At 50.4% G+C, this 27,517-nt stretch overlaps 1 protein-coding gene across 1 annotated transcript; it reads left to right on the forward strand.

The window, feature by feature from the left end:
• The first annotated feature begins 333 nt into the window (after positions 1 to 333).
• On the forward strand, positions 334 to 27,091 carry GDAP1L1 (ganglioside induced differentiation associated protein 1 like 1). Its single transcript, XM_077873258.1, has 6 exons — positions 334 to 642; positions 8,839 to 9,031; positions 10,028 to 10,201; positions 15,161 to 15,258; positions 16,016 to 16,130; positions 25,625 to 27,091. The coding sequence occupies exons 1-6, from the start codon at positions 463 to 465 to the stop codon at positions 25,966 to 25,968; spliced, it is 1,104 nt and encodes a 367-aa protein (XP_077729384.1). The 5' UTR covers positions 334 to 462; the 3' UTR covers positions 25,969 to 27,091.
• The last annotated feature ends 426 nt before the right edge of the window (positions 27,092 to 27,517 follow it).

Below are 27,517 nucleotides of genomic sequence, written 5' to 3' on the forward strand. Positions count from 1 at the left end.
TAGAAAATGACAGCTCCAAAGAGAGACAAGCTATTTCCAGAGACTGATTTATAAGAGGAATGGGTCTCTATAACACAATTGTCCTAAAAGGTATTTGCTTCTTGGAAGATAGAGAGTCGGAACCCGTTAACAATGGTGGAGTCTTGGCAGAAGCCTGGCCAGATATGAGCCATTTGGGGGGCAAGGCCCACTCCCCTGTGGCTCCTCGAGCCCTTCCAGGGAGCCTGACCTAGAGGACGGGTGGTTCCTGGCAGGGGCCAGGGGCGTGCCAAGGGGAGGAGGAGGGAAGGAGCTCCCGGGATCCCCTCGCCCCTCCCCCAGCGCCCAGCGAGTAATGACATTCACGGAGAGGGGAGGGAGGGAGCGAAAGAGGGGCAGGCTCGGCGAGGCCATGTGATGCTGGGCGAGAGAGAGCCGCCGCCGCGGAGCCTCCTTCTTTCCTCCCTCTGATTCCGGGCTGTCATGGCGACCCCCAACAACCTGACCCCCACCAACTGCAGCTGGTGGCCCATCTCGGCGCTGGAGAGCGATGTGGCCAAGCCCGTGGAGGCCCCCGACGCTCCCGAGGCGGCCAGCCCCGCCCATTGGCCCAAGGAGAGCCTGGTTCTGTACCACTGGACCCAGTCTTTCAGCTCACAGAAGGTAGAGCCCAGGGAGCTGGGGAGCAGGATGCACCCGCTGGCGAGGAGGCTTGGGGGAGGGGATCCAGGAGGGCCCAGGGGGTCCGAGGACGGGGGAGAGGCTGGAGGGTGGAATGTGGGATTTCGGGGCTGGAGGGTGGAGGATGCCGGGAGGTGACTGGCCCTGTCTTGGGCCCCAAGAGCACCGTTCCCAATTGTGGGAACATCTATTATGCCTCTTTCCCTCCCAGAAAGACCTGGTCTGTTGGAGGGCTGAGAAGAGAGACAAAGGCAAGGGGAAAGGAATGGGCACTGGGAAGGCGGCCTGTTGGAGGGGGCGGCTACTGCGGGGAGGAAGGAGGAGTGCTTTCTGGGATCCAGCCTCCAACCCCAGTAGTCGGTGGTGGGCCTCCCTCCGCGCTGCTGTCCTGGATACTACAGGCCCTCCAGGTCGCAGCTCCTGCCTGGCTGGGAGCCCTCCTCTGGCTGGGGCTTGGAGGGTCTGTCCCCAGCCCTCTCCCGCATCCACACTTACCTGGACCTTGAGAAGGAAGGAGTTAACCCATCTCCTTAGACTAGCTTGGGTTCGGCCCCTAAAATCTATGTTTTGCTCTTAAAGACACAGACAGCCCCTCTGCCCCTTCTCAGACCCAGACGAGCTGGGAGGGCAGCTAGGAATCCAGCCTGGTGCTGAGTTTTCGGGGTTCCCGCTTCCGGGGGGTGAGGGCCAAGCACTGCGCCTGTGAGACAGGGGCGCCTCTAGGGGCGCAATCTCCCACCCCGGGCGGCTGTCCGTCAGTGGGGCACGAATTCAGCACCACGGCCAGGGCCCAACAGCGAGCGTTGATGGTTTCTAAGGGATTCCGGTAGTCAGACCTTGGAATTCCTCTTCTTCCTGGGAGATCCTTTTGTTACATTCACTCATTTTTTCAGATGGAGAAACAGATTCCTAAAGAGAAAGGGCCTTGGAACCAAAAGACTTAGATTTGAGTCTTGGTCCAGGCTCAGTTCATCATCTGGAAAACTAGATGATGATGAAAATAATAATAATAGTAATACCTACTTGTAATTCCCACCCCTTCTCAGAGTTGCTGAGAGGGTTGTTGAAGAGGCGGTATAACTTAGTGTTCTAGACTGGCGCTTCTCAAACTTGAGCATACATTAGTCACTGCATGATCCTGGTTTAAACACAGACTGCTGGGTCCCACCCCAGATATTCTGATTCAGCAGGTCTGGAGTGGGGCTCAAGAGGCTGCATTTCCAACTAGCTACCAGTGATGCTGATAAAGCTGGTCCACTGATCCTTTTTTGAGCAGCTCCAGTTTAGAGTATAGACCCTGAGGCCAGACAGTCCCCAGTAGAAGAATCATCTTCCCCAATAATTCACCGTAAAGCTTTGGACAGGTCACCTTGCCTCTCCAAGGTTTTATAATCTGTAAAATGGAGCTAATGGCAGTACCTTTCTCAAAGGGTTATTTTGAGGGTGAAATGAGGTGATACACAAAAAATGCTGATAGCAGTGCCTGGCAAAGGGTCAAGGCTCTGATAATTATAGGTGTTATGATATCACTAAAGTGCTGGGTGAAGGAGGGGTCTGCTTAACCAGAGCCACTCTGGGACTCATCCATAAATTCTACACGTGCACGCTGAGCACCTACTGCATGCCAAGCTCTATGCAAGTTGCTGGGGGTTTGAAGATGAATCAGACTGACCTCCAGACTTTAGAATCCCTTCTTTCCCAGAACCTCAGGAGCCAGGTCCCAGTGATTGGGACTGGACAGGTGGCAGAGGGATGGCACCTGCCATCACCGTTCCCCAAGGGAGCTTCCTGCTCTTCCCCTTGCCCCCAAGGAATATATCCTATTCAATCTGCACTCAGAGCTGAGGTGGCCCTTTATTTTGGGATGGAACTCTCCACTACAACCCCATTTGTGACCAGGCCAGCCTGGGCATCCTCTTGCCTCCCTTTCAGGGCCTTCCCCTTGTCTGGGTGCCCATGGTAGGTTCTAGGGGCAGTGTAGCCTGGTGGAAAGGGCATGGGCTCTGTAGTCAGATGGTCTTGGATTCCATTCTCATCTTAAATGCTTACTGGATGTGTGACCTTGGACAAGTCAACCTCTCCATGCCTCAATTTCCTCAACGAGACTTTTGCATCCAACCCTGCAGAATTCCAGGGGGATTAAAAGGGCATGGACATATGTTAAGTGTCTGGCACATAGTAGGAATTTAGCAGGTAAGCTTCCTTCTTTTCAGTCCTTAAGGGCCCTGCCTGCATTCAGGGAGCAATTCCCCTTTTTTAGCATCTGAGAAGCCTGTCTTAAATGGTACATGAATAGCAGAAAATAGCCTACCCTCAAGAGTGGTGGTGGCTTCATGGGACATCTGAGGACTATCCCAGAGCCAGAGGGCAGCAAGACAGTGAGGGGGGTCCCGAGCTCCATCTCTGAGGCCAGAGTGCCCAGGATTCAATCTTAACTCTGCCACTGACCAGCTGGGTAATTCTGGGCAGGTTGCTTAGCCTCTCATGCCTCACACATCACGGCTATAAAGTAAGAATAATAACAGCACCTCCAGGATAAGGTCATTGTGAAGATTCAGCAAATGTATCCATTAAATCACCTAGAGCAGCACCTAGCATATAGAAAGTGCCAAGTAAGCTCACTTATATTTACCAGACAGGAGATCAAATCCTGACTGTGCCACTTCCCTCTGTATGCCTTTGTGCACGTGTCTTCACTTTTGTAAGTCTCTGCTTCCTCCTCTGTGCAGGAGGAACAGTAACCTATCTCAGAGAGTTGTGAGGATTGAATGATATCATGCGTGGCCACACACTTAGCACAATGCCTTAAAGATTGCATGCTAACAGTGAAATTTCATGCACCATCATAAGTGATCATCTGGGGCCACAGGGTTCAGAGGAGGTTCTAAATGCAAAATGTAGATATTAGTTTGTTTCTGAGGCTGTTCTGCCCCCAGCCTGCTTCTCCTTGGCCGGAGGTGAGGGCCAAGGGGTGAGGCTAGGAGGGGCAAACACGCAGACAGTCAAGACACCAGCATTCTGATTGCTGGCATTCCAACTCACTAGCTTGTGACCTCAGGTAGGTCCTGACCCTCTGTGGTCCTCAGCTTTTCAGCATGAAAATGGACTAGATGTTTGACACAACCTGCATCCCTCCCTCCCCAAGCAGGAAGAATCGCTCTGTTTCTGTGTGTTCCCAGCCTTTTGAGCATTCTTCTGTCCTCATGCCGGCCAGTTTAAAAAAAAAAACAAAACAAACTAAGATTGCTATTTACTGGCTGTGTAACTTTTGCCAACTTAGTGTTGTCTCTGTGCCTATTTCCTCTTTTGCAAAAGGTTCATGATACTAGTACCTACCTCATTAGGTTTTTGTAACACGTATAAATGTCTTAGAGCAGTTCCTGGCACAGAGAAAGTGCTATTTGAGGGTTAGCTATTCTTCCTGTGATTTCCACCAAGGTGAGTCTCTGAGAGCCATCCTTGGCTTCCTGCAACAAGCCTGTTCAAGATCCCCTCATCCCATCCTCTCAGGGTCTGCCTTTGTCTTGGATGTACCTGTGGGTGGAGCCTTCTGTCCCCAAGAGTAGGAGGCCCAGATCTGAGTCCTGTCAGAAGATAGTCCCAACACCCAAGACACCAAGGTGATCTCTCCCTCCCACCCTGGCCCTGCCTTTCATGCTCTTGGGCACTGGCCCCCAGCGCTGTCCACGCTGCCCTTGACCATTTCCTCCACCCCCAGAAGCTCACAGGTGACAGCTGCAGATCTCACTACTCTTCTCAGAAGCCTGTAGTTGCTCACCGGGTCCTTCCAAGAAAGAGACAGGCCATCCTCATAATGGCCTTAGGCTCTACTACAGGATGCTAACTTTGCCTGGGTCATGGACCCCTCATCAATGGGGGGAAGCCTGTGGATCTTTCTCACAATAATGCCTTTTAATGGATAAAGCAAAATACACAGCATTACTAGAAGGGAAGCCAATCAAAGTATAGCTATTGACATATTTTTAAAACAAATTCATTGTATAATAGTATGTGTTTCTGTATGAACCTGTTATATAACCTGACCTAGTGACAGGACTGATCACTGTAATGTCAAAGTCATGATGAGTGTAACTGTAGGAATGTGCAGTGATGAAAGTATCTGATTCCTTGTGGTGACAATGTATCAGCCACTGCTAACACTACCATGCTTTGTCGCCTACACACATAATTGCAGAAAATGCTGTCAGGCTGAGATTACTGAAAATAAACATCTAATTTTCCCATCCTAGATCAAGGAGTCCCTGGATTGATTCATGGACCCCTGAATCTGGGAATCTCATTTAAAAGGCCCTGTGCAGGGATCCCTGGGTGGCGCAGCGGTTTGGCGCCTGCCTTTGGCCCAGGGCGCGATCCTGGAGACCCGGGATCGAATCCCACATCGGGCTCCCGGCATGGAGCCTGCTTCTCCCTCTGCCTGTCTCTCTTTCTCTCCCTCTCTCTGTGACTATCATAAATAAATAAATAAATAAATAATTAAAAAAAATAAAATAAAATAAAAGGCCCTGTGCAGGGATACCTGGGTGGCTCAGTGGCTGAGCGTCTGCTTTTGGCTCAGGTCATGATCCTGGGGTCCTGGGCTCAAGTCCTGCATTGGGCTCCCCACAAGGAATCTGCTTCTCCCTCTGCCTTGTCTCTGCTTCTCTCTGTGTGTCTCTCATAAACAAATGAATAAAAAAATTTTTTAAACCCACTATTAAAAAAAAAAAGGCCCTGTGCATGACCTCCTCTCCTCTTGTCTCCCTGTCCACCCTGTTCCAGCCACAATGGCCTCCTCGCTGTGTTTCAAACACACCAGCCATGCTTCTGCCTCAGAGCTTTTGTGCTGGCTATTCCCTCTGCCTGGAACTCTTTTCCTCAGATCCCTGTATGGGCCACTCCCTCACCTTTATTAATTTTAAAAAAAGAAAATATTTGAGATAAATACACTAAGGTTCAGAGACTCTAAGTGTCTTTTACAAAGTCGCACAGCAACTAAGTGTTTGAGCAGAGATGCCAACCCAGCACATTGCAGTTGCCTAATAAACAAGGGCCTGGGTGAGGAGGGACAGTGCCCATCTATGATAATGAAGCACCAGTGAGCTAATTCCATCCCCCCCAGGGAAGATAGTTTGCCCAGGGGTGGTTGATGTTCAGTCACACAGAGTGGTGACCACCCAAGTCTGGTCCAGTCTCCAGGATAAAGAGATGGCAGATGGCCTTGGTGACTGCATGCCCTTCCCCTGGGCCTGGCTTCCTCCCACACTCCCCTCCCCTGCAGGATGGCACATGGCTCTGGCCTACAGCTCAGCTAAAGGAGAAAGTCTCCTTGGCCGCCTGCCGGCATGACCCTGAGGCCGCTCCAAGCAAAACTGTTACATCTCTAAAGATAGTCCCCTCACCAGGCACTTAGTTGCACCTAGTGCCCTTACTAGAGTCCCAGGGCAGGGCCTGGGAGTGATCCCTAGGGGCAAGTGCCCTGCCAGGAGGCAAGGCCACATGTCTGGACCTGCCAAGGGCAGAGGCCTGGTTCGGTTTCCGTCTCCATCCATTCCGCGGTCCCAGCTTGGCCTGGAGGCTGAATGGCTGGGTGGAGCCTGACTGCCCAGGGTGGAGGATGCCAGGATGGGCAGGAGGTAGGGAGTGGGCAGTTCTGCTCCAGCCAAACTCCAGCCTTGATTGTTCTGGGGCATCTCCAGGGCACCAGCACCACCCAGGAGCTCAAGTATACACATCCACGTACTCTCTTGCTCATGCACACTCCCTTATACATACACACAAAGACACACATGTGCATATGCACACTCATATCCACACTGATGTACACAGACTCACACAGTACTGTAATACAGTTACGCAGACACTCATCCATCCAGACCCATACTCGTGCACAGATATGCACACACTCATCCATACACATCCACTCATGCAGACACGCATCTACACGCATTTGCTCATTCACGCAGTTGCGACTCCTGTTCAGGCTCTTGCACTCATACACTCACATACCAGACCAAATAGATGCCACCCCAGGGCTCATTCTTTGCCACAGTTCCTCTCTTAGAACCAGCAGTACCCTCCCACTGTCTCCTGCAAGGTCCGAATGTAGTGTCAGCTTGCAGCAAGGCTGCAGGACGCTCCTTTAACACGGAGTCCAGCCCTCAATCTACTAATGATTAAAAGGAGGCTCACAAAAGGGCATGATAGCTCTAAGGTCACATAACATCGTTGTGGCAGAGCCAGGGTGAGGACCTCCCAGCCCCATCTGCAGGACCTGCTTTTGGCTAATGGAGCAAATGAATCTGTGAATGAGTGTTGGGGGTTCAGGGACTAATTACCTCTCCCTCCCCACAAGGAAAAGAGTGTTTGTGTTAGCCATGAGGGCGGCATGAAGTACTACTTTAGGACATCAACCATGAGTGTGAGGTAGTGTGTGTGTGTGTGTGTGTGTGTGTGTGTGTGTGTGATGATAGAACCCATGTATTAACCTCCTGTCTCCTGTGCTGGGACATTATCCATGTCATCCCATCCAAACCTCCTGCCATGCTTGAAAGAGTGGATTACATTCCTCATTTCATAGAACCTATCATGAGAGAAGTCAAGTGACTTGTCCAAGATCACAAAGCAAATAAGCAGCAGAGCAAGGCTTCAAATCCAAATCTGTCTCCTTCCAAGACCTGATCTCATACAAGTGGCTAAGACACATTATGCCTACAGTGTGCCAGGCACTGTTCACAGGGACTGGAGTATCTCGTCCCCACAGCAGCCCTCTTTGGAAATTGCTAGTGGGACTCTCATTGGACAGGTGAGGAAACTGAGGTACACAGATGTAAAGCCAGAAGATTTAAGATTTAAGGTGCTAGAGCTGGGATTTGAACTGACAGTCTGGCACCCAGTCCAAGGTCTGACCCAGGATACCATGCTGCCCCTCTGTGCATAACTCCTGGCACCTGGGAGGGAGACTGGGGATGCCTAGTTCCAAGAGCTACCAACTGGCTGTGTGGGGACATGTACACTCCAGGAGAACCACTTTTGCTGGCCTCAGTCTCCAGTCTCCAGTGGCAACTGCTTCCCTTCCCCCTGGACTGGAGCCATTAGTGGGGAGGGGTGGAGTCACTTGCCATCTTTCTTCTGGGGGACCTTGGACGAGTCGTCTTCTTACTGAGCCTCAGTCCACTGGCAGGGGGCAGCTGGACCAGGTGACTTCTGATTATCTTCCGGCTCAGAAATGTTGGGCTGGGTCAGGAGCAGACCCCAGCCTCAAGGCTCTCCATTAGCTTCTAGTAGCTCAAATGTTTGTCTGGGACCCCTTAAAGACATAGGAAAGATGAAGGAGGGACAGGCCCAAGACTCCTTGAAGGTGCCCACAGGGCATTTGAATACTGGTCTAGGAGTCAGGACCCATTGCTTCCAGTTTCAGGTCTGCTGCTAACTTGCTGTGTGCCTTTGGGGAAATTACTTGCTGTCTCTGGGCTTTGGTTTTCTCATCAAGACAAAGGGGATACTACAAAAAAAAAAAAAAAGACAAAGGGGATAGTTCCTATTCTACTCTCTTCTGAGAGGCTTTTGTGAGCATCCAACAACAGATGGGAAGTGTGTGGGGGCACCAAAAGACTCAGTTGGTGTTGGCAAATTATTTTGCACCTTGTTTTATTTCCCAAATAATTTGAGAAATTTAGCTATTGATTATGCTGATAAGAATTTCTATGAATTTCCTGGCCTGATCTACCCCTAGGAGCCAGGCTGAGTGTCTAATCGTGAGTAATGAAATCATGAGTTAAATGCCATGTACCAGACCCTGGGGTGGTACTATTAATACTTCCAAATAAGAAAACTGAGGCTCAGAAAATTTAAGAAATCTGCCCAAGCACACATAGCAGAGCCCAGAATCCTACCCCAGGTATGTCCCGCTGTGAAACCCAGTCCTATAACCATCAGGGAGCACTGCCTCTTTGCCCCAGAGTAGGGCTGTGTCCCTCCCACCAAGAGGCTCTGGGCCCGTGGGAGAGTTCCCCCCCCCAAACCACTCCCTACCTCCAGGAGCCCAAGAATGAGCTGGAAGCAACAGTGTCACCTCCTGTGTGTGACCTCTGACCTCCCTCCCTGCATGCCCCGCCCCGCCTGGGCAGAGTGTCCCCTTGTGTCTGCCCACCTTCCCCGCTCTGACCCTGGCGCCTGCAGGTGCGGCTGGTGATCGCCGAGAAGGGCCTGGCGTGTGAGGAGCGGGACGTGAGCCTGCCACAGAGTGAGCACAAGGAGCCCTGGTTCATGCGGCTCAACCTGGGGGAGGAGGTGCCCGTCATTATCCACCGAGACAATATCATCAGCGACTATGACCAGATCATCGACTACGTGGAGCGAACCTTCACAGGAGGTACGGCTGCCGTACCCACCAGGGGCTCAGCCACAGACCCCGGGGACCCCACAGGCTCAGACGGGCTCCCAGAACCTTGGGGAGCCTGAGGAAGCCCACTGGGGCAGTGGACATGGCCTAGTCTTCCCGAAAAAGGAATGATGGGACTGCAAACAGGGCTTGGATGCCCTGCAGGAATCACAGAGCTACAGGCATGGCCACGATGCTTGGGATGCCACAAACCCTTTCCCGGATACTCCAGGAAGAGGGCTAGCCCAGACACGCCCCTCGGAGCACTGGGGCTATAGCCTCCTTCCCCAGGAGCCCTGGAGTCAGACGCATGGCCACAGGTCCTCAGAACCCCCAGGCAGGAGCAGGACCCAGGCCCTCCTAGTCACCACAGGCAGGACCCAGATCTTCCAGCCACTCCAGGGCATGGACAGGGCCCAGCCCACTGAATCCCTATAAGCATAGTCAGGGCCATGGAGCCCCGGGAACCCCATAGATATGGGACCCAAGTACCCTAGAACATTGCAGATGTGAGGAGGGCCCAGACACCACAGAAACCCACAGGACCCTATGTCTCCCTCTCTTCCTCCAGCCCTCTTCGGATTCAAAAGCCCCCTGCCTACGGCAGATGCCGCAAACCACAGCTGAGCGAGGGGCAGGGCCCAGACATAAACTGTAGAGAAAAATTAGTTGCCAGCAATTAAAAATCAAAGAAAGTTCAGTTTTAAACATCCAGGTTTCTGGCTTCTCTTGAAGCCTGGCAACACTGGGCCTAGACCCCCACCAGTCAACAAGCCTGGAGTGACGAGGAGCTGCCCCCCAGGAGACAGGCTGGCAGGACTCCCGGTGGGCAGGCAGGACCGCTAGGATCCCGTGTCAGCCTGGGGAAAGGGGTAGACCCTGTGGGCCTCGACATTTCAGGGTTCCAGGGTGCTGGGATTAAGGGATGGGGTAGGTGGCCAGGGCAGGCCCCGCTAACCCCAGCCCAACCCTGGCTGCGCCCCGCAGATCACGTGGTGACCCTGATGCCTGAGGCGGGCAGCCCACAGCACGCGAGGGTGCTGCAGTACCGTGAGCTGCTGGACGCGCTGCCCATGGACGCCTACACACACGGCTGCATCCTGCACCCCGAGCTCACCACTGACTCCATGATCCCCAAGTACGCCACGGCCGAGATCCGCAGTGAGTGCCACGGGTTACCCTTGTTTGCCCACCTTTCTGCTTTCAACAGGAGTTCTCCTCCTCCACCTCTTCCTCCCACTGTGTGTCTCTTACCAGCTGTCTTCCTCCTCTCCCTCCTGATCGCCCCCATCCCTCTCTGCCTCTCTCTCCACCCTGCTCTCTCTGTCTCTATTAATCTCTCTGGCATCCCTCTGGGTGTTCTAAGTAGATACTAGGTGTCAGTAAATGGTCACTTTCTTCCTCTTGACGCCAATGTTTAAAAGTGGGAAGGGGCAGGTTGTGGAACTTGATCCCGTCCCTTTGGAGTACTACCCTCAAACAAGACTCGGAATTTAGCAGTATCATCCTATCTCCATTCAGTCAACAACATTTATGTGGTCTACTATGGCCCAGGCCCTGGGCAGGGGGCTGGGGACAGATGGGGACAGCCACAGCCTCTACCATCCCGGGGTCACAGTTCCATCCTGACAAGTGACCAGGTGATTGCAGCGTGGGACTAAATATGTTTGAACAACCTCTCGGGAGGGCAGTCTGGCACTCTAGATGGAACACAGAAAGACCCACACCTTGGAGATGATCCTGCAATTATACCTGGCTTTGTGCACCACGAATCATGTACAAGGACATTCATTGCAGCATAGATGGTAACAGCAAGAAGCTGGAAACAACCCAGCTGTGCATGAGTTGGGAACTGGGTAAATTCTAGTCTTCCCGTACACTGGAACACTTCTAGTCTTCCCATATGATGGAACACCGTACAGCTGTTAAAAAAAAAAAAATAAGCATATGACGCTGGGTGTTACATGCAACTGATGAATCACTAAATTATACCACTGAAACTAATAATACACTATATGTTAACTAACTTGAATTTAAATATCTTTAAAAAATAAGCATATGGGGGATCCCTGGATGGCGCAGCGGTTTGGCGCCTGCCTTTGGCCCAGGGCGCGATCCTGGAGACCCGGGATCGAATCCCACATCGGGCTCCCGGTGCATGGAGCCTGCTTCTCCCTCTGCCTGTGTCTCTGCCTCTCTCTCTCTCTGTAACTATCATAAATAAATTTTAAAAAATTTTTTAAAAAAGCATATGGGATACTTACTAAGATATATTAGTAAGTAGGAATGAAGGGCAAAAAATGCACCTAGTGTGGTATCATTAACATATTTAAAAGGGGGTTAAATGGACACACAGGTGCTTGCAAATACAGAGGATTCCTGGGGGATATATGAGAAGGTGTTTGCTTTTGGGGAGCACAACTAAGAGACCACAGATTCAGAGGAGAGAGATTTACTTTTCACTGTACATTATTGAATATTGTTTGGATTTTTAAACAAGTGTGTACATATAACCTGTTCAAACACTAGTTGATTAAAGATATGTCACCCTAGAGCCTCTCAGTGTTATGATAAGGAAGCAGGAAGGCTACGGGACCAGGGAAGGTCACCATCTCAGCCTTGGGAGCATGCAGAGCTTCTGAAATGCAGCAGCATCCAAGGGTGACCAGGAGGCACAGGGGAAGGAGAGCTAGAGAATCCTTTCAGTGTCAGGGGTAGGAGAGACTGTGGTATGTTTGGGGAACTGAAGGAAGTTCAATGTGGATGAAGTGTAGCCCAAGGGAAGTAGGAGTGGCTGTGGTGCGAGCCTGGGGAGTAAGTCTGGCAGAATGGGAATTTTGTCCAAAGAGCAGTGGAGAAACAGGGATGGGAAGTGACATGATCTGATGTGCGTTTTACAAAGTTCCCTCAACCGAGAAAAGAATGGGTGGGCAGTTAGGAGGTCCTGGCTGTCATCTAGGTGAGCAGTGGTGGTGACCTGGACGAGGCAAAGACAGTCCCTAAATGCTTCTGGGGGCTGGAGGCCCTTCTTCATTCTGCCATGAGTCATTTGAAGAAGTCTAGGAGGCAGTGAGGGGTCCAGCCTGTTCCTCTTTTGAGGAGAAAGATCTCAGGGCTCCAGCCCCACTGGGGGAGGGAAGGGGATCACAGAGGATACAGAAATCATCCTGCAGTGACCCCTCCAATCAGCCTAAGGTCTTTCCTGGACTTTGCTGATTTGCCCTCCTGGAGTCTAAAGACAGCCACATGTGCAGCCCTGGGTGACTGGCAAGAAAGAAAATGCCATACTTGACCTTCACGTTCATAAAATATCGATGAGACTTAATATAGCCTGAAAGCTAAAAGGTCTGGAAGTGTGTTTAACTGGGTTTTGTATCAGTCCAGGAGATGGGGTGGTAGATGGTGAGATATCAGAAGGCGGAAGCTGAATACCTGCAGTCATTCATTCACTCACCCTATTCATTCATTCATTCATTCATTCATTCATTCATTTAACTCTCACTAAGCTCTTGTTCTGTGCCAGGTCTGTGCTGGCTTTTAAGGAAACAGAGACAAGTATGATAGAGCCACTGGTTTCCAGAAACTCAAATTCTAGTAGAAGACACATACATCCAGAAATAAGTACAACAAAATCTCCATGTTCAGTTGTACAGGTTGTGCACTGCACAAGTCCAGGGGGCACTTTTCACATAGATTGCAATGTGAATGGATTTGTGCAATGGCGGCTCTGATTACTGTATTTGCGCTTTCTGGCAGAAATCTGGAGGACAAAGGCATTGAGTGGTCAGATTCAGGACAGACCTCGTGGAGGAGGTGATCTTGAATTAGGGCTAGAAGCGGATTTTTGGGAGGAACACAGAGAAAGCTATCCCAGGAGGTAGAAGTAGAGTGAGTAGAGGCCCAGAGGTTTGGAATGGCCTGGTACATTCAGGGAATGCCAAGCATTTGGAGTCTGGGGACAGGGACAGGTGGGACAAGTCAATGAAAGATGGAGTTGGTAAGAAGAGAGGAGATGGATCCTGCTGTTTTTTAAAGGCAAGTTGAAGAACTTGGATGTTATATGAGGGCAGCGAGGAGCCAGGGATGGGTTTTAAGTAGGGAGTGGCATGGTCAAGTGTGTGTTTGAGGAAGACCTCTTTGATGTAAGTGGGGAGAAGGGCACAGAATGGAGAGAGTGCTGGTGCCTCTGGCTGGGTCAGCATCATCCAGAGACATCAGTGAGGGGATCTGAACTAAGGGAGTCAGGATTGACAGGGAGAAGTTAAGTATGAGAAAGAATAAGAAAGAGGAATCAACAGGACCTGGGACTGATTTGGTGCAGGGATGAGGTGAAGGAGGATTGAAGGCACCCCCCAGGCATCTGGCTTGGCTCAGTGTGGGGCAAGGGTGCTGCAGTTGGGGGAGACTGCAGGTGAGGAGCAGGTGAAGCAGGGAAGATGATGAGGCCGGGTGGGCCAGGATGAGTTCAGGGCACCTAAGTGATCTCTAAGTGGAGTTGGGACACAAGGGAAAGGGCAGGGCAGGATTGGGGTACCACTGTCCACCTGACCTGCCACATCCTAAACTTACTGGCCAAGAATTTTGGAGAGACTCCACCCCGATCATGGAACAAACTCCAGGATCTTATCCTGCGTGATGCTTTCACCTCCTCTTATAAGTCCCCAGAGTTATCAGTTAGATTCTCAAAGTTAGATTATAGGGCACTTCTCTCTCATTAAGAATAGTTTTCGGACTTCTGGGTGACTCGGTCGGTTAAGTGTCTGCCTTCAGCTCAGGTCATAATCTCGGGGTCCTGGGATCAAGACCCTCCATCCCTAATTAGGCTCCTGGCTCAGGGCAGCCCCGGTGGCTCAGTTTAGTGCCCTGGACTCTTCAGCCCAGGGTGTGATCCTGGAGACCCGTCAGGCTCCCTGCATGGAGCCTGCTTCTCCCTCTGCCTGTGTCTCTGCCTCTCTCTCTCCCTCTCCCTCTCTCTCTCTCTCTGTGTGTGTCTCATGAGTAAATAAATAAAAATCTTTTTTAAAAAAAGGATCCCCAGGGATCCCTGGGTGGCGCAGTGGTTTAGCGCCTGCCTTTGGCCCAGGGCGCGATCCTGGAGACCCGGGATCGAATCCCACGTCAGGCTCCCGGTGCATGGAGCCTGCTTCTCCCTCTGCCTGTGTCTCTGCCTGTGTCTCTGCCTCTCTCTCTGTGTGTGACTATCATAAATAAATAAAAATTTAAAAAAAAAGATCCCCCCCCCCAAAAAAAAGGATCCCGGCTCAGCAGGAAGTCTACTTCTCCTTCTCCCGCTGCCCCTCCCTCCTGCTCCTGTGCTCTCTCTCACTCTTGCTCTCTCTCAAATAATAAATAACTCTTAAAAAAAAAAAGAATAATTCTCAGGGTTATGGTTTGAGTTCCATCACTGACCCACTGTTCCATCACCCTTCCCTTTTTGGCTTCTTAAAAGGCCAGTTTTTCCAGGAAGTATGGGGTTAGCATATCCCCAAATCTTCAGGAAAATTGCCTCACCAGAAGAAGTTTCAACACCAAAAGTGTTTTATGGTTTTTCTCACATTAAACAAGTTTTTCCTTGTGATCTATAGTGAGTGAGCACTAGACGAATTAGCAGATGGACCCAAGCTTGAAACCTGTTTATCATTTACTAGTGTGGGCTATTATTTAGCCTCTCTGAACCTGTTTCCTTACCACAGGAAAGGGTGGGGGGAGACATGCTCTGAAATACGTGTTTGTCCAGGTTTATAACCTATCCATTTCTGGCAAATTCCTCTTCATCCCCTAGTAGTCTCCTCCCTCAGTGAGGTTTCTTGATGCCTGGTGGCCCAGGCTGGTGGCCCCGTGTGTCCCACAGCATTCTGTTCACTCTTCATTACAGATTGATCATGCTGTATCAGAAAGATTTATTTATGTGTCTGTCTCTCCCACTAGCCCAAGCCTAGGGCAGGATGGCATACCATCCATCCCTACCTTGCAGCCTGTTGTGCTTCCTAGGTGTTGGTTGTTGATATTGTTATTTCCCAGGCCAATGTTTGAGTGGGACCTACTGGCAAACTTGTGGAAGAAGGGTTACGGGTAGCCCTGGGTATCAGAAAGATGGAGACTTCCTTATTCTCTCCCCAGGACACTTAGCCAACGCCACCACAGACCTCATGAAATTGGACCATGAAGAGGAACCCCAGCTCTCTGAGCCCTACCTTTCCAAACAGAAGAAGCTCATGGTAAGTGCTTCCAGACTTGCCCAGTTCCCTTCCCGACCATCTCTCTCATGGAACAGAACAAATGGAAGAAGCTGGTTCTAAATGGAGGATCAGCTGATGACATGAAATGGAAACAACATGGCTTGCTTTTCCAATCCTGTCTCCTCTGTCATTTATTGGCTATTTGAACTTGGGTGAGCCACTGGCCCTGGTGGGTCTCCTCACATCTTAGGTTGTGACCCTAAGAGCAGAAAACTGGACAGAGGTTCTTGGGTAAGAGTGGCATTGAAGGAGTGTTCTGAGGAGAACCCAGTAGGGGTGGGGGGGATAGGGAAGAAGTGGGCGCCAAGTTCTCCTGATCCCACAGGAAGCTCTGCAGCATAAGTGTCACCACAAACTCAATCCACATTGAGGCAAAGGGCAAGCCTTTTATACTCCTGTGTTAGTCAGTCATTGGCTACAGATTGTCTGGTGGGGTTATAAGGGGTGGGAGATAACCTCCCAAATATTTCCAGGCAGACTTGTTGCCTGAGAGCAATTCTCTTGAGAAGGGGCAGCAATGAGCTGCTATCAACTGATCCTCACAGCAGCTGGTGTATGAAAGTGCCAGGTCTGGTCAGGACAGCCAAGCTCACAGTGGGACACCCTCTACACTGACGGGGTATTTGGAGGCTGGGTTTGCCAAAGGGGGTTGGGGTCCAGCTCCTTCCATCTCTGGTTATCCAGGCTCAGTGGAAGCCAACTCAACTCCCCTGGTTCCTGCCTATCTTGTCCCCAGGCCAAGATCCTGGAGCACGATGATGTGAGCTACCTAAAGAAGATCCTTGGGGAGTTGGCCATGGTGCTGGACCAGATCGAGGCGGAGCTGGAGAAGAGGAAGCTGGAGAATGAGGGTGGGTGCCAGCTCTGGGGTAGGTGGGTGCTGGAGCCTCTTCAGCCCACCCACCCCTGCCCAATTCCAACCCCTTTATCCTGAAGATCTCAGAGGACCTCCCAGGTGGTTAGGGTCATGGGCCATGGAGGCAGACAGACTTAGGTTTAAGTCCTAGCTTGACCACTTATTAGTTAAGTGACCATGGGTCAAGTGCTTCACCTTCCTGGAACTCAGTTTCTCATCTATAAAATAGGAATAATAATAATAAGACTATCCCAGAAAGGTGTTGAGATGTTGTATGAAATAATACATGTAGGTATTAGGTCAGTGCTTAGCATCCAGTAGATATTTAATAAAGGTTGGTGAAGATGATGAAGGTGGTGGTGGTGATGACCAGGACCCACCACATCATCTCACCTTTCCCCCACTCAAGTATGTATTATGGTTCTTTCTGACCTTGATTCTTTCTGTTCTTGAGTGACTCTCTGGACCCTGACCCTGCCAAGTTCCCATCTCCACTCCTTTTGTTCTTGTAGCAATTCCAGCTGGGAGTACCCTCTTCATGCCACTCTGCTCCTTTTTCCTTCTATGTGCTGTCTTTGCCACCACTCCTCTTCAAGTTAGATTCTGGACCTTCTCATCTTGCTCTGGTGGCCTATTAGTCTTGTCTCCTCAGTTATGCTAATTTACAAAGCTATGTGACATGCACTGCTGCACTCACAGCTTCACACATGCACACACCATCTGTATGGGAAAGCTGTGGAGCAGTGTTCAAAAAGATTGGTTTTGGGGTACCTGGGTGGCTCAGTTGGTAGTGCATGCAGCTCTTGATCTTGGGACTGTGAGTTCAAGCCCCATGCTGGGGTGTAGAGATTACTTAAAATCTTTTTTAAAAAGATGGTTTTAGAATCAGAAAGGTTTGAGTTAGAGTTCTGGCTTTGCTGTCTGTACTGTGACTTGAATAAGTTGCTTTGCTATTGGAACCTCAGTTTCTTCATCTGTAGAAGGGGCTGGTAATAATACAACTCAATACCATCTTGTTGGACTCTTATGAAAAGTAAAAGCACTCTGAACATTGCCTAGAACATGCTAGTTTAAACATACGATAACTAAAGTCATGCATATTCTCTATTTGAGAAAACAGAGGGTCAGAGAGATACAGGGACTTACTCAAGGTTGTGCAGCTCATTAGTGGCATGGTCAGGGCAAGAACAGATTCCTTCCTGACAGGTGCAGTGCTCTTCCAGCATCTCACAGCAGAGGCAAGCATAAGGTACACATAGATAGCTAAAGTCCTGAATAGGACATTGTCATGAGATCTAAAGCCAGGGCCCTAAGTCCTCTGTAGAAAAAAAGCATGGCAGGGCTTAGTAATTAAAATAGTACACACCTCAGGCAGGAACTTTCTCCTTCTGTCAGAGAAGGTTCTTAGGGGAAGCCACCACAGAAGAGTGCTCAGAGGCCAGAAGGCGTGGTGTTTCCAAGACTGTCTCTGGGCTCAGAGTCCCAGCTCTACCCTTCTCTCATTGATTGACCTTCATTCTCAGGCACATCTTACATATTTAAGGGTTAATTTGCTCGGGTGCCCTAATAACAAAATACCACAGACTAGATGGCTTAACCTGCAGAGATTTACTTTCTCACAGCTCTGGAGTCTGGAGTCTAAGGTCAAGGTATTGGGAGGTTTGGTTCTTCTGAGGCCTCTCTTGGGCTTGCAGAGGCTACATTCTTGCTGTGTCTTCACATGGGCTTTGCTCCGGGTACGTGCCCCTGGTGTCTGTGTGGCAACATGTTCTTTCCTTATAAGGACACCAGTCAGATTAATTAGGGCCCACCCTGATGACCACATTTCAACATACTTAACTCTTTAAAAGCCCTTTCTCTAAATATAGTCACATTCTGAGAGACTGGGGATTAGGGCTTCCACATACGAATTTTGAAAGGACACAATTCAGCCCATACAATGTATCTTTAACATCACTTACTGTGAGCCAGACACTGCTAAGTGTTTCACATAGTTCAACGCATTTAAGGCCCATAGGAACTCTAGAAGGTAAGTAATATGAGCAACCCTATTTAACAGATGAGGAAACTAAGACACAGAGAGGTTCAGTAACCTTCCCAATGTCACACAGATAGAAATGGTGGAGCCTAGATTCAAACCCTGGCTCCCAGAGTCTTGAGTTTTTAAGCACTAGCTCTGCTGCTTCTTCTGTTCTCCAAGAACATAAAATGAAATGATCGATCAAGGGAGACATGGAGTATGACCTAGATGGAGGGCAGAGTTGATGGTCCTGGAGAATAGCTGTGGGTGCTCATTCCTCATGTGATTCCTAGGTTGGGAGCTTCTGACCTCAGTCTTTGTTTTGGTCCTGAGCTCTTCCAAGAGGAGGCAGCATTGTACTGCCCCATGGCAAGATGACTGGGGTTGTTCCAGATGGAGATGTTGGACAGACTTGGTGTCCCTCCATAGCTAGGGGAGGCAGCAGAGGTGTGGGTGGTGGTTGGGCCCACATAGTCTCATTCACTCACTGTAGTACCCCCCAAAATTCCCTGGGGATAATGCTTATGCCCTCCACTTGTCCCCTTGTGGGGCAGAGAGCAGGATTGGGAAGTGTTATGATGTCACAGTTAAGACCCCTGGCATGGAGCCAGATGACTCTGATATGGATTCTGGATCAGCTACCTCCTAGTTCTGTGGCCTTACAGAAGTCACTTCACCTCTCTTTGCTCATCTATGAAATGTGGATAATAATAAGATCTAGGTTACAGGAAGGTTGTGAGGGTTCATAAAGATAACAGGTGTTGATCATTCTCCATAGTACCTGGCTAAAGGTAAAATGTTCTAGAAATAGAATCTCAAAAATAATTACTATTACCATTCTTTTTCATTCATTTATTGAAATATTTCTTAGACACCGACTATGTGCCAGGTCCTGAGGATAAAATTGCAAGTAAAAAACAAGATGTCGCTCTTGCTCTCATGGAGTTTACAATCTTGTGGAGAAGTGTTAAGATTGATAGTAAAAAGAGCCAGGCAAATTTGATGAAGCTTCTCTGAAGAGAAGGCGTTTCAAATGAGACCTGAAGGTTATGGAGGAGCCAGCCTAGTGAAGAACCAGGACAGGTGTGTCCCAGACTGAGGGGACACCATGGAGGAGGGTGGGGATAGCTGGGAACTCCCCAGTAACTGGCTACTGTGTGGTAAGTATTGGGGAGAGTGGCATAAGTGAGGCTGGGCAGAGTCAGAGAGATGCAAGATCATGGGGCTGTATTTAGAATTTAGAATATACTCATATTTATATTTAATTTATATTTAGAACTTAGTCTATATTTAGAATTTAGATTTTTGTACTATGTACGATTGTACACATCTGATGGCAAATCCTTGGAAGGCTTTGAGAAGGGGATTGTATTAGTTAACTTTTGCTGCATAAGGAATAAACACTAAATCTGAGTCACTTAAAAAAACCTTTTATTTGTTCATGATTTGTGGCTTGGCAATTTGGGCTGGGCTCGGCTGGGATGCTTATCTCTGTCCCGCATGCTGGTGGTGGCATCACTCACGTATTTGTAGTCAGCTAGCAGTCAGTGACCTCCCTGGCATGGCTAGTGGCTGACTCGCTGTCAGCAGGGCCAGTGGGCCACACATTGCTCATCACCCAGCAGGCTAACCCAGTCTTACTCAGCAGCAAGGGAGCAAAGATTCAGTGTATAAACACTTGTCAAGCTTCTATTTATGTGGAATTTACTAGAGTCTCATTAGGTAAAGCAAGAATGGATTAGTGGCAGCAAAGCCACATGCATACAGGAATGGGAGGAAATGGTGGCCATTTTCGAAATCCACCCAGGGTGAGATGTTCTGATTTTAAAGAGCATTCTGGTTACTATGAGAGTGGATTTCAAGGGAGACAGAATGGAGGCTGTTGTAGCAGCCCAGGAGGGATGATATTGGCTTGGACCAAGGAGAAGACAAGGGAGATGGGGAGGCGTGGATGGACTCGAGAGGCATTTTGGAGACAGAATGGATTGGAATTTGCTGAGTGGTCAAGTGAGGAGGGGAGAGTAAGGGAAAATAATCCAAGATGACTGCTGGGTTTTGGTCTGAGCTACCGAGTGCTGCTGTTTCCTGATATAGGTAAGGGGAGCCGAGCGCTCGATTTGGAACACAGTGAGTTCAAGAGGCCTTCCGACACCCAGGAGGGGCTGTCACGGTCCATTCGGTATTCTGGTCTGCCTTGTAAAGGAGAGGTCAGAATTTGGAGAGAGATTTGTGAGTCTCCAGCATGTATGTGGTATTTAAGCCGCAGAACTGGGTGATTTATCTAGGGAGAGAGCGGAGAGAGACAAAACAGAAGAGTCAGGGCTGATGTGTCCTTTTGCTCCACAGTAAATTGCCCGTGAATTAGAGGCTGAAGCAGCGACAAAAACCACATTTATTACATCACACACTTCCTGTGGCTCATGAGTTTTGGAGCAGGGTGGCTGGGTGGTTGTAATTTAGGGCTGCATGATGCAGGTTGCACTCAAGATGTTGGCTGGAGCTGCAGTCCTTTGAGCTAGAGAATCCATAGCCAAGATGGCTCATTCACATGGTTCCCATCTAGACATCTCAGTTCCCCGGTTCCTCAATACCTGCCCTCCTCAATGGGGCCACTTGAGTGTCCTCACAACATGGCTGCTGGCTTTGCCTGGAATGGGTGAGTGCAGAGAGAGAGGGGTGGCCATATGACCTATCGTTGGGAGTCATTGTCTCTTCTGCCACATTCTATTCTCTAGAGGCAAGCGACAAAATACTGTCCATATTCAAGGGGAAGGAGATTGGGCTCCACCAGAGAAGTACTGAGTGGCTTGCGAGCGCATTTTAAAACTACCACACCTGCCCTGAGGTCTCCCCGCATCAGGGGAGAGGTAGAGGCAGAGAAGCCAGCAAAGCCGACAGAGAGTAGCCAGCGAGGCAGGATGAGCCTTATGTCAATAGAACCCAGAAGGGATTGTGTTTTAAGGAGAGAATAGTGTCAAATGCTGCTGGGAGTCTAAGTGAAGCAAGCGTGGGAAAGCATCCCCTGGATTTTGTCTCATGGCTGTTGCCCTTGACAAGGGCGGATTTCATTGGACTATGAGGGTTGAAGGCCGAAGAGTGAATGCAAGGTGAGGAATGAAGACAGCAGATGTCGGCACCTGTTTTGAGACATTTAGCAGTGGAAGGGACTAGAGAGATGGAATGGTGCCTGAAGAAGGAAGTGGGGTGAAGAGAGGAGATATAAGAGCGTGTTTTCAGGCCGGTAGAAAAGAACCCATGGAAAGGAGAAATCAGTGCTGTAGGATGGATGGCACCAAGTCCAGGAAAGGACACGAGGGGCATGTGTCAGACAGAGGCCCTGTGGGAAGCAAGGCACCTTCAATTGGGTAAGTTGAAGAGAATTTCATCAAGGGACTGTTTACAAATATGTGGGCAGGATACAGGCAGAGCACAAGGAAAAATGGGGTGCCCGGGGCCTGAGGTTGTGAGGGGTGGGAGTAGCTTCAGGGCCCTGGACAAAGAGGCTGTGTGGAGAGGGGGACTGTCTGATAGGAGCTATACCTTTCAGTCTGTGGCTCCCACCTCACTCTCACCCACCCTCCTACTTCCTGCTTCTGCTTCCCAGTAGCTGAACCTGACTGGAGCCAGAGGGCATGGAGCCCCACTGGGGTATCCGTCAAGTCGTCCTCCTGGGGCACAGAGCAACATGGAGAAGGGAGGAGGGCGGATCTGGAAGGCAAAGGGAGGATGTGCAGCCTCAGATGGGTGCAGAGAACCCAGAGGGCCTGGCCTTAAGAGGGGGTGGCCGAAGGCAGTGTGCACGTGCCTGGCTTTGTAGGGTTCATGGTTGGTGTGAGGGCTTTCCTGGATGAAGGTTCCTCTTTTCTGAATGCAGCATGTGGTGACATCATGGGCTGAGTGAGGACTAGGGACAGGGTGTGAGGAGAGAAGGAAGCTGTATGGCTGTCTCTGCAGGGCGTGGGGAAGCCAGTCTACTCCAGAGCTAGCAGAGGTCCCAGCACGGCCAAGTGCCCTCCCTCTTGGGCTTTGTGCTCATGAATTTGAAGCAGATCTGATCAGTGTAACAGTCTCTAGCACACTCAGCTGGCAGGCTCAGGATAGGATTTACCCAGGGCTGGGGGCTTTTCGAAGGGATGCACAGCTAGAGGAGGGGGCAAACCGAAGGGTGACATGCCAGGTAGGGACACATGTCCACCTACATGGTGGTGGGGGCTCTCAGCATTTGCCCATACACATAAACACAGTCATGGACACACTTCGATAATGACACACACATACATCTGTGTGCAGGCAAACAGCCAAATGGACGTGGGCATCACTTCACTTACACGTGTGGGGGTTCCACACCGCATGGACGCAGATGCCCACGTGTGCAGATACCCACATGTATAAACACAGTCGGCTGCATGGACTGGAGCAGGTGCACACATGGACGGATAGACACACCACGCATGACCCGGACACACAGATCTGCACACAGACCCAACAAGGAGCGCACCTATTGAAAGGGGCATGTAGAGACGCAAGCCTCTGCGCGTGCTCATCTGCACATGGAAAGAGGCAGTGTTCTGCGGTGGTTCCAAGCACAGACTCTAGAACCACACGGCCTGAGTTCAGATCCAGGCTCTGCTCTTCCATGTCATCGCTGTGTGGCGTTGGCCAAGTTACTTGACCTCTCTGTGCCTCAGTGTCCTCAAGTGTAAAGTGGGGATAATAATAGGACCTATCAGATGGGTTGCTGTGAGGCTTGGGGAGGTGACACTGCATTCTCTGGCGCATCTCCCACTTCATAGGCCGTTTCTTCTCATGCACCCTTGCTGGTTTCTCCTTGTCTGTTCCCTAAATCTTGGAGTGCCCCGGGGCTCAGTCCTTGGTCCTGTTCTCAAATCGGTCTCCTCTGGTCTGTCACTGGGGACTGCGGGCCCCTGGCCCTGCCTCCTTCCACTGCCCCTCACCCCCATCCTGATCTCACCACGCTCCGTACCTGGCAGTAACTCCCTTGGCCACCAGCAAGAACCCTCCTTTGCCTGCACCATCAGCTTCCTTGCCCTCTTCTGGCTTTATCATGCTTTGCAAAACCTCAGATGGTTACACCCAAGTCTCTACCTGGTCAGCACCTGCGGCCAAGTGTGGCTGGAGAAACACACCTGTGCCGGCTGGTCTCACTTTGAATTCATGACCATGAGCCTTTGATGGCTCTCCGGCTGCCCTAGGCCTCCCCCCGTCCCCTCTTCAGGTGACTGCTTAATACCTTCTCTGTCTTCCTCGACCTTGCAGCCCCTGCCTCCACTGAGAAAACAGAAGTCTTAGGAAGAGACCCACACGGCTACTCTGCTGCCAGCAGCAGTGCTCATACATCACCGCGTTTTTATCAGCCTTAAGAGGCACGTTTGTGGCATCGCATCTTAACATCTCTGAAATTGGGATGTTTCTCACAAAGTTTAATTGGCACCACTTGTTCTTTCCGGGGTGGCTGTCTTACATTCCATAGCAACTTAAATTTGATGAGATATAGCACCACGCACTCCCTCCAGTTACCTGGACTGAGCTGTCCTTGAACTAGCGACCCCTCCCCTTGCATCTTGATGTCCATCTGCTCCCGCGTTCACGCTGGTAATCCCTTCCACTGTCTTCTGTAGCATCATTTCTGCCTCTCTGCTCCAACATTCCCATCAACATGCTGGGTATTCCCTTGCAAAGACACTCTTGACCTGTCTCACTCTTATTGGCATGTCTTTCCCATTATAGCAAAACTCTAGAGAGAGTGATCCTTGCTCACGGTCTCCAGTTCCTCTCCTCCCTTTCTCTCTTGGACTCCCTCCAACCAGGCTTTCAGTGTCAGCATCCTCTCCTACTGCTCTTGTCAAAGTCACCAGTCTCGGCCTCCTATTTGACCTCTCTGCGGGGTTTGAACACCCCCCTTCTCCTTGGAACACTTTCATATCTTGGCTTCCAGGATAACACCCTCTCCTGGTTCATCTCTCACCTCACAAGTGCCCCTGCTCATGCTCCTCCGCTGATTTTCATCTTGCTTCTGAATCTTGAAGCCCCAAAGCTCAGTCCTTGGCCCTATTCTCAGATCTGTCTACAGTCACTACCTTGCCAATGTCCTCCCACCTCCATGCTGATGATGCACACTTATACTAGGTACGCATACCTCTAACGCTGATTCATCATCTCCCCTTGGATATCCAACAGACATCTTGAAGGTTATGTAACAAGGACAAACTTTGGATTAGAGCCTTCATTACACTTTACCTCCTCCTCTTGTGAAACCACGAGCCTCTCAGGACATGGTGTCTTGTTATGTGTCATGTCATGTCAGGTCTTTATGCCCAACACATACTACTAGATAAACATTCATTGGGTGAATGAATAAATGGAGGAACAAGAAGACACAGAGTGGGAGGGATGGAGGGGCTCAGGCTTTGATGGGGGAAGGCATCAGATTCAGGACATTTCTGAGCTGAAAGGAACATCTGCTCAAAGATGCAGAAATGAGCTTCCCAAGACAGCAGACCTTGTAGGAAGTGGAGGCAGAGGGGAAAGCATTCCAGGCATGAAGCCCAGCAGGGGCCAAGGTGGATATGGAGGTGGACACGGAGCTCCTTTGGTCTCTTAAATCACGTCTTTGCTCAAAACCCTGCAATTCTCCCCACTGACCGTGTTCATATCCAAACTCCTTTGTGGGGCTTCTAAGCTTTTTCATTAGTTTATCTTCCATCTACTTCTCTAATCTTGACTTCTTGTGAACCACTCCCTGTTCACTGGGCCTCCCAGGCAAGCCATACCCATTTCCAGTCCTTCTGGCTGCTGTGTTGAGAACAGACTCTAGGAAGTCAAGGGGAGAGGCAGCGAGATCTATCAAGAGGACATTCTGACATTCGGGTAGGAGAGGATGGTTGTTTGGACGGGACTGGTAACAACGGAGGTAGCCGCATACTCTATATATTTTGAAGAGAAGTTGATGGGAATTGCTGACACACTATACATGGGGAATGAAAGAAAGAGGACTCGATGCGGCATGGAGTTTTCACCCGAGCAAACTGAAAGAGTGGGCATGCGGTCGCTGACGTGCGGATGAGAGTGGTGGGTTTGGGGGTGACAATCAGGAATTCGATTTTGGACATACCAAGTTTGAAATGCATGGTGAACAGCCAAGTGGAACTGTCAAAAGGGCAGTTAGACGTAAGTGTCTGGAGTTCAGATACATGTATTTACACTTAAAAGTCAGCTGATAAAAAAATTTTTTTTAAAAAGTCAGCTGATTTGAAGAAAAAATACCAACAGAAGTGGTATAAGCCTAGAGCAAAAGTGATTAAAGCTGTAAAGAGTGAGGAGCCCCAGCAGCAGTGCGGTGGCAGGTGGGCGTGTAGGTAGGCCAAAGCCCGAGGGGTCAGTGGCAGAGAAGCGAGTCAGGGAGCAGAGGCTGGCCCCTCCACTCCCATCTCTTCTCCCTTCCGCTCCAGGGCAGAAGTGTGAGCTGTGGCTCTGCGGCTGTGCCTTCACCCTCGCCGACGTCCTCCTGGGAGCCACCCTGCACCGCCTCAAGTTCCTGGGACTGTCCAAGAAGTATTGGGAAGATGGCAGCCGGCCCAACCTGCAGTCCTTCTTCGAGAGGGTCCAGAGGCGCTTGGCCTTCCGGAAAGTCCTCGGCGACATCCACACCACCCTGCTGTCGGCTGTCATCCCCAATGCGTTCCGGCTGGTCAAGCGGAAACCCCCATCTTTCTTTGGGGCGTCCTTCCTCATGGGCTCCCTGGGTGGGATGGGCTACTTTGCCTACTGGTACCTCAAGAAAAAATACATCTAGAGCCAGGCCCGGGCTTGTTGCCTGTCGGTGTGTCTGTACTGTGTGACTCCCAGCAAGCTCTCAGTAATGCACTGTCTCATGAACACTTGGACAGCCACTCCCCGCCCCGTTTGGAGTAATTCTGTCGTCAATGTGAAAACATTCCATAGTTTAGAAGTAGACGTTGCCAATGCCGTGAGTTGAGGCCACGGCTCTACTAAAGGAGAGAAAGAGTGAGTGTGAGAGAGAGAGAGAAAGAGAGAGAGGGAGAGAGGGAGAACAGAAACAAAACACGAATGCCTTTTCTTTTGATTCAAGGTCTCAAGATGGAACTGTGGGGACTTGTTAGGATCTGAGGTGAGTCCCAGGCTGTTTCATCCACCAGGGCCCAGATGCTGGGAGGTGCTGGGGGCTCGGAGGGCCTGACCCCTCGCCTCACCTTCCCTCTTGCCCAGGGAACTCTTCCACAGGACAAAGCCAACATCAACACTGACTCTTCTAAGTGGTGCCTCTGGGTGGGGCTGGGGACCACAGACCTTGGGGGGGTGGGGGTGCCCTGAAGACCCCAAGGGGCCCCACTCTTCTCCTGCACATGGATGGAGATAGCACTGGCTCAAGCCAAGGCAGTGGCGGCCAACCACCAGGTCATGCCTGGGACTGACAGCATGAGCACACCCTCTTGTTCCCCCCTCCTTCCCCGCCCCCCCCGATTTGGCCAGTGTATTTTATTTGACACTTTCCCAGAAGCCCCTGGAGGCAGCAGCCATCATCCTCTTCCCACCTGGGGGTGACTTTTCCCACTATGGGAGGGTGACTTCTAGTAAGATCTATGTTGGCCTTCTCTCAGCAGGTCAGTCCTGGCCTGAGTGCAGGGGTGGGTCTGGAGGTGGATGGACTAGGGTCTTTCTCTCTGCCTAATGCCAAAGCCACCTCCTTTAATTCCCACCTTGCCCATCACTCATGGGGCTGCCCCTGTGCCTCATCACGCCACATGGAGGGGTCGGGTGGTACCTGCATCCCTGCTGCCTCCCCTGGTTGTGTCTCACTCTTCCTGTGCCTTTTGCATGTTGGGAGAGGGTCTGGGTGTCACTGCCGCTCATGCTTAGAAACCACTGAAAGTCCCCAATAAAACATTCAGGAGGAACAGTTGCTTTTCATTTCTAAAACTATGTTGTCCATCCATCTCTCATTTCCAAAGTTTGGGGCCAGAGATACAGAGACATAAATTTCAGATTCAGTGCTTTACGAGAGCAAGCAAGAGTTGAGTCCAGGTCTTGGGTTGCTGGTTGTGGGGATGGATTCTGCATGGACTTTGGGATGCTCTGACCTTTGTGATCCATCTGACCTGTGATGCCTAAACCCACCTCACTTGGACACAGGGCTTCCCAGTTTAAGGAGCTTGCTCACAACCATCTACTCATGGTAACCTGGATGTGGCCTTTTGGGGTATACCCAGGGAACATGCCCCATAGTCTCCCAGAGGGAAAAATGGGTAAATGTCTAAAGAACATTAAACCAAGGATATAACTCATAGAATATAAAGCATAGTTTACTGATTTTGCAAAAATGT

Source organism: Canis aureus, chromosome 26 (genome assembly GCF_053574225.1).
Source record: "Canis aureus isolate CA01 chromosome 26, VMU_Caureus_v.1.0, whole genome shotgun sequence".
NCBI lineage: Eukaryota > Metazoa > Chordata > Mammalia > Carnivora > Canidae > Canis > Canis aureus.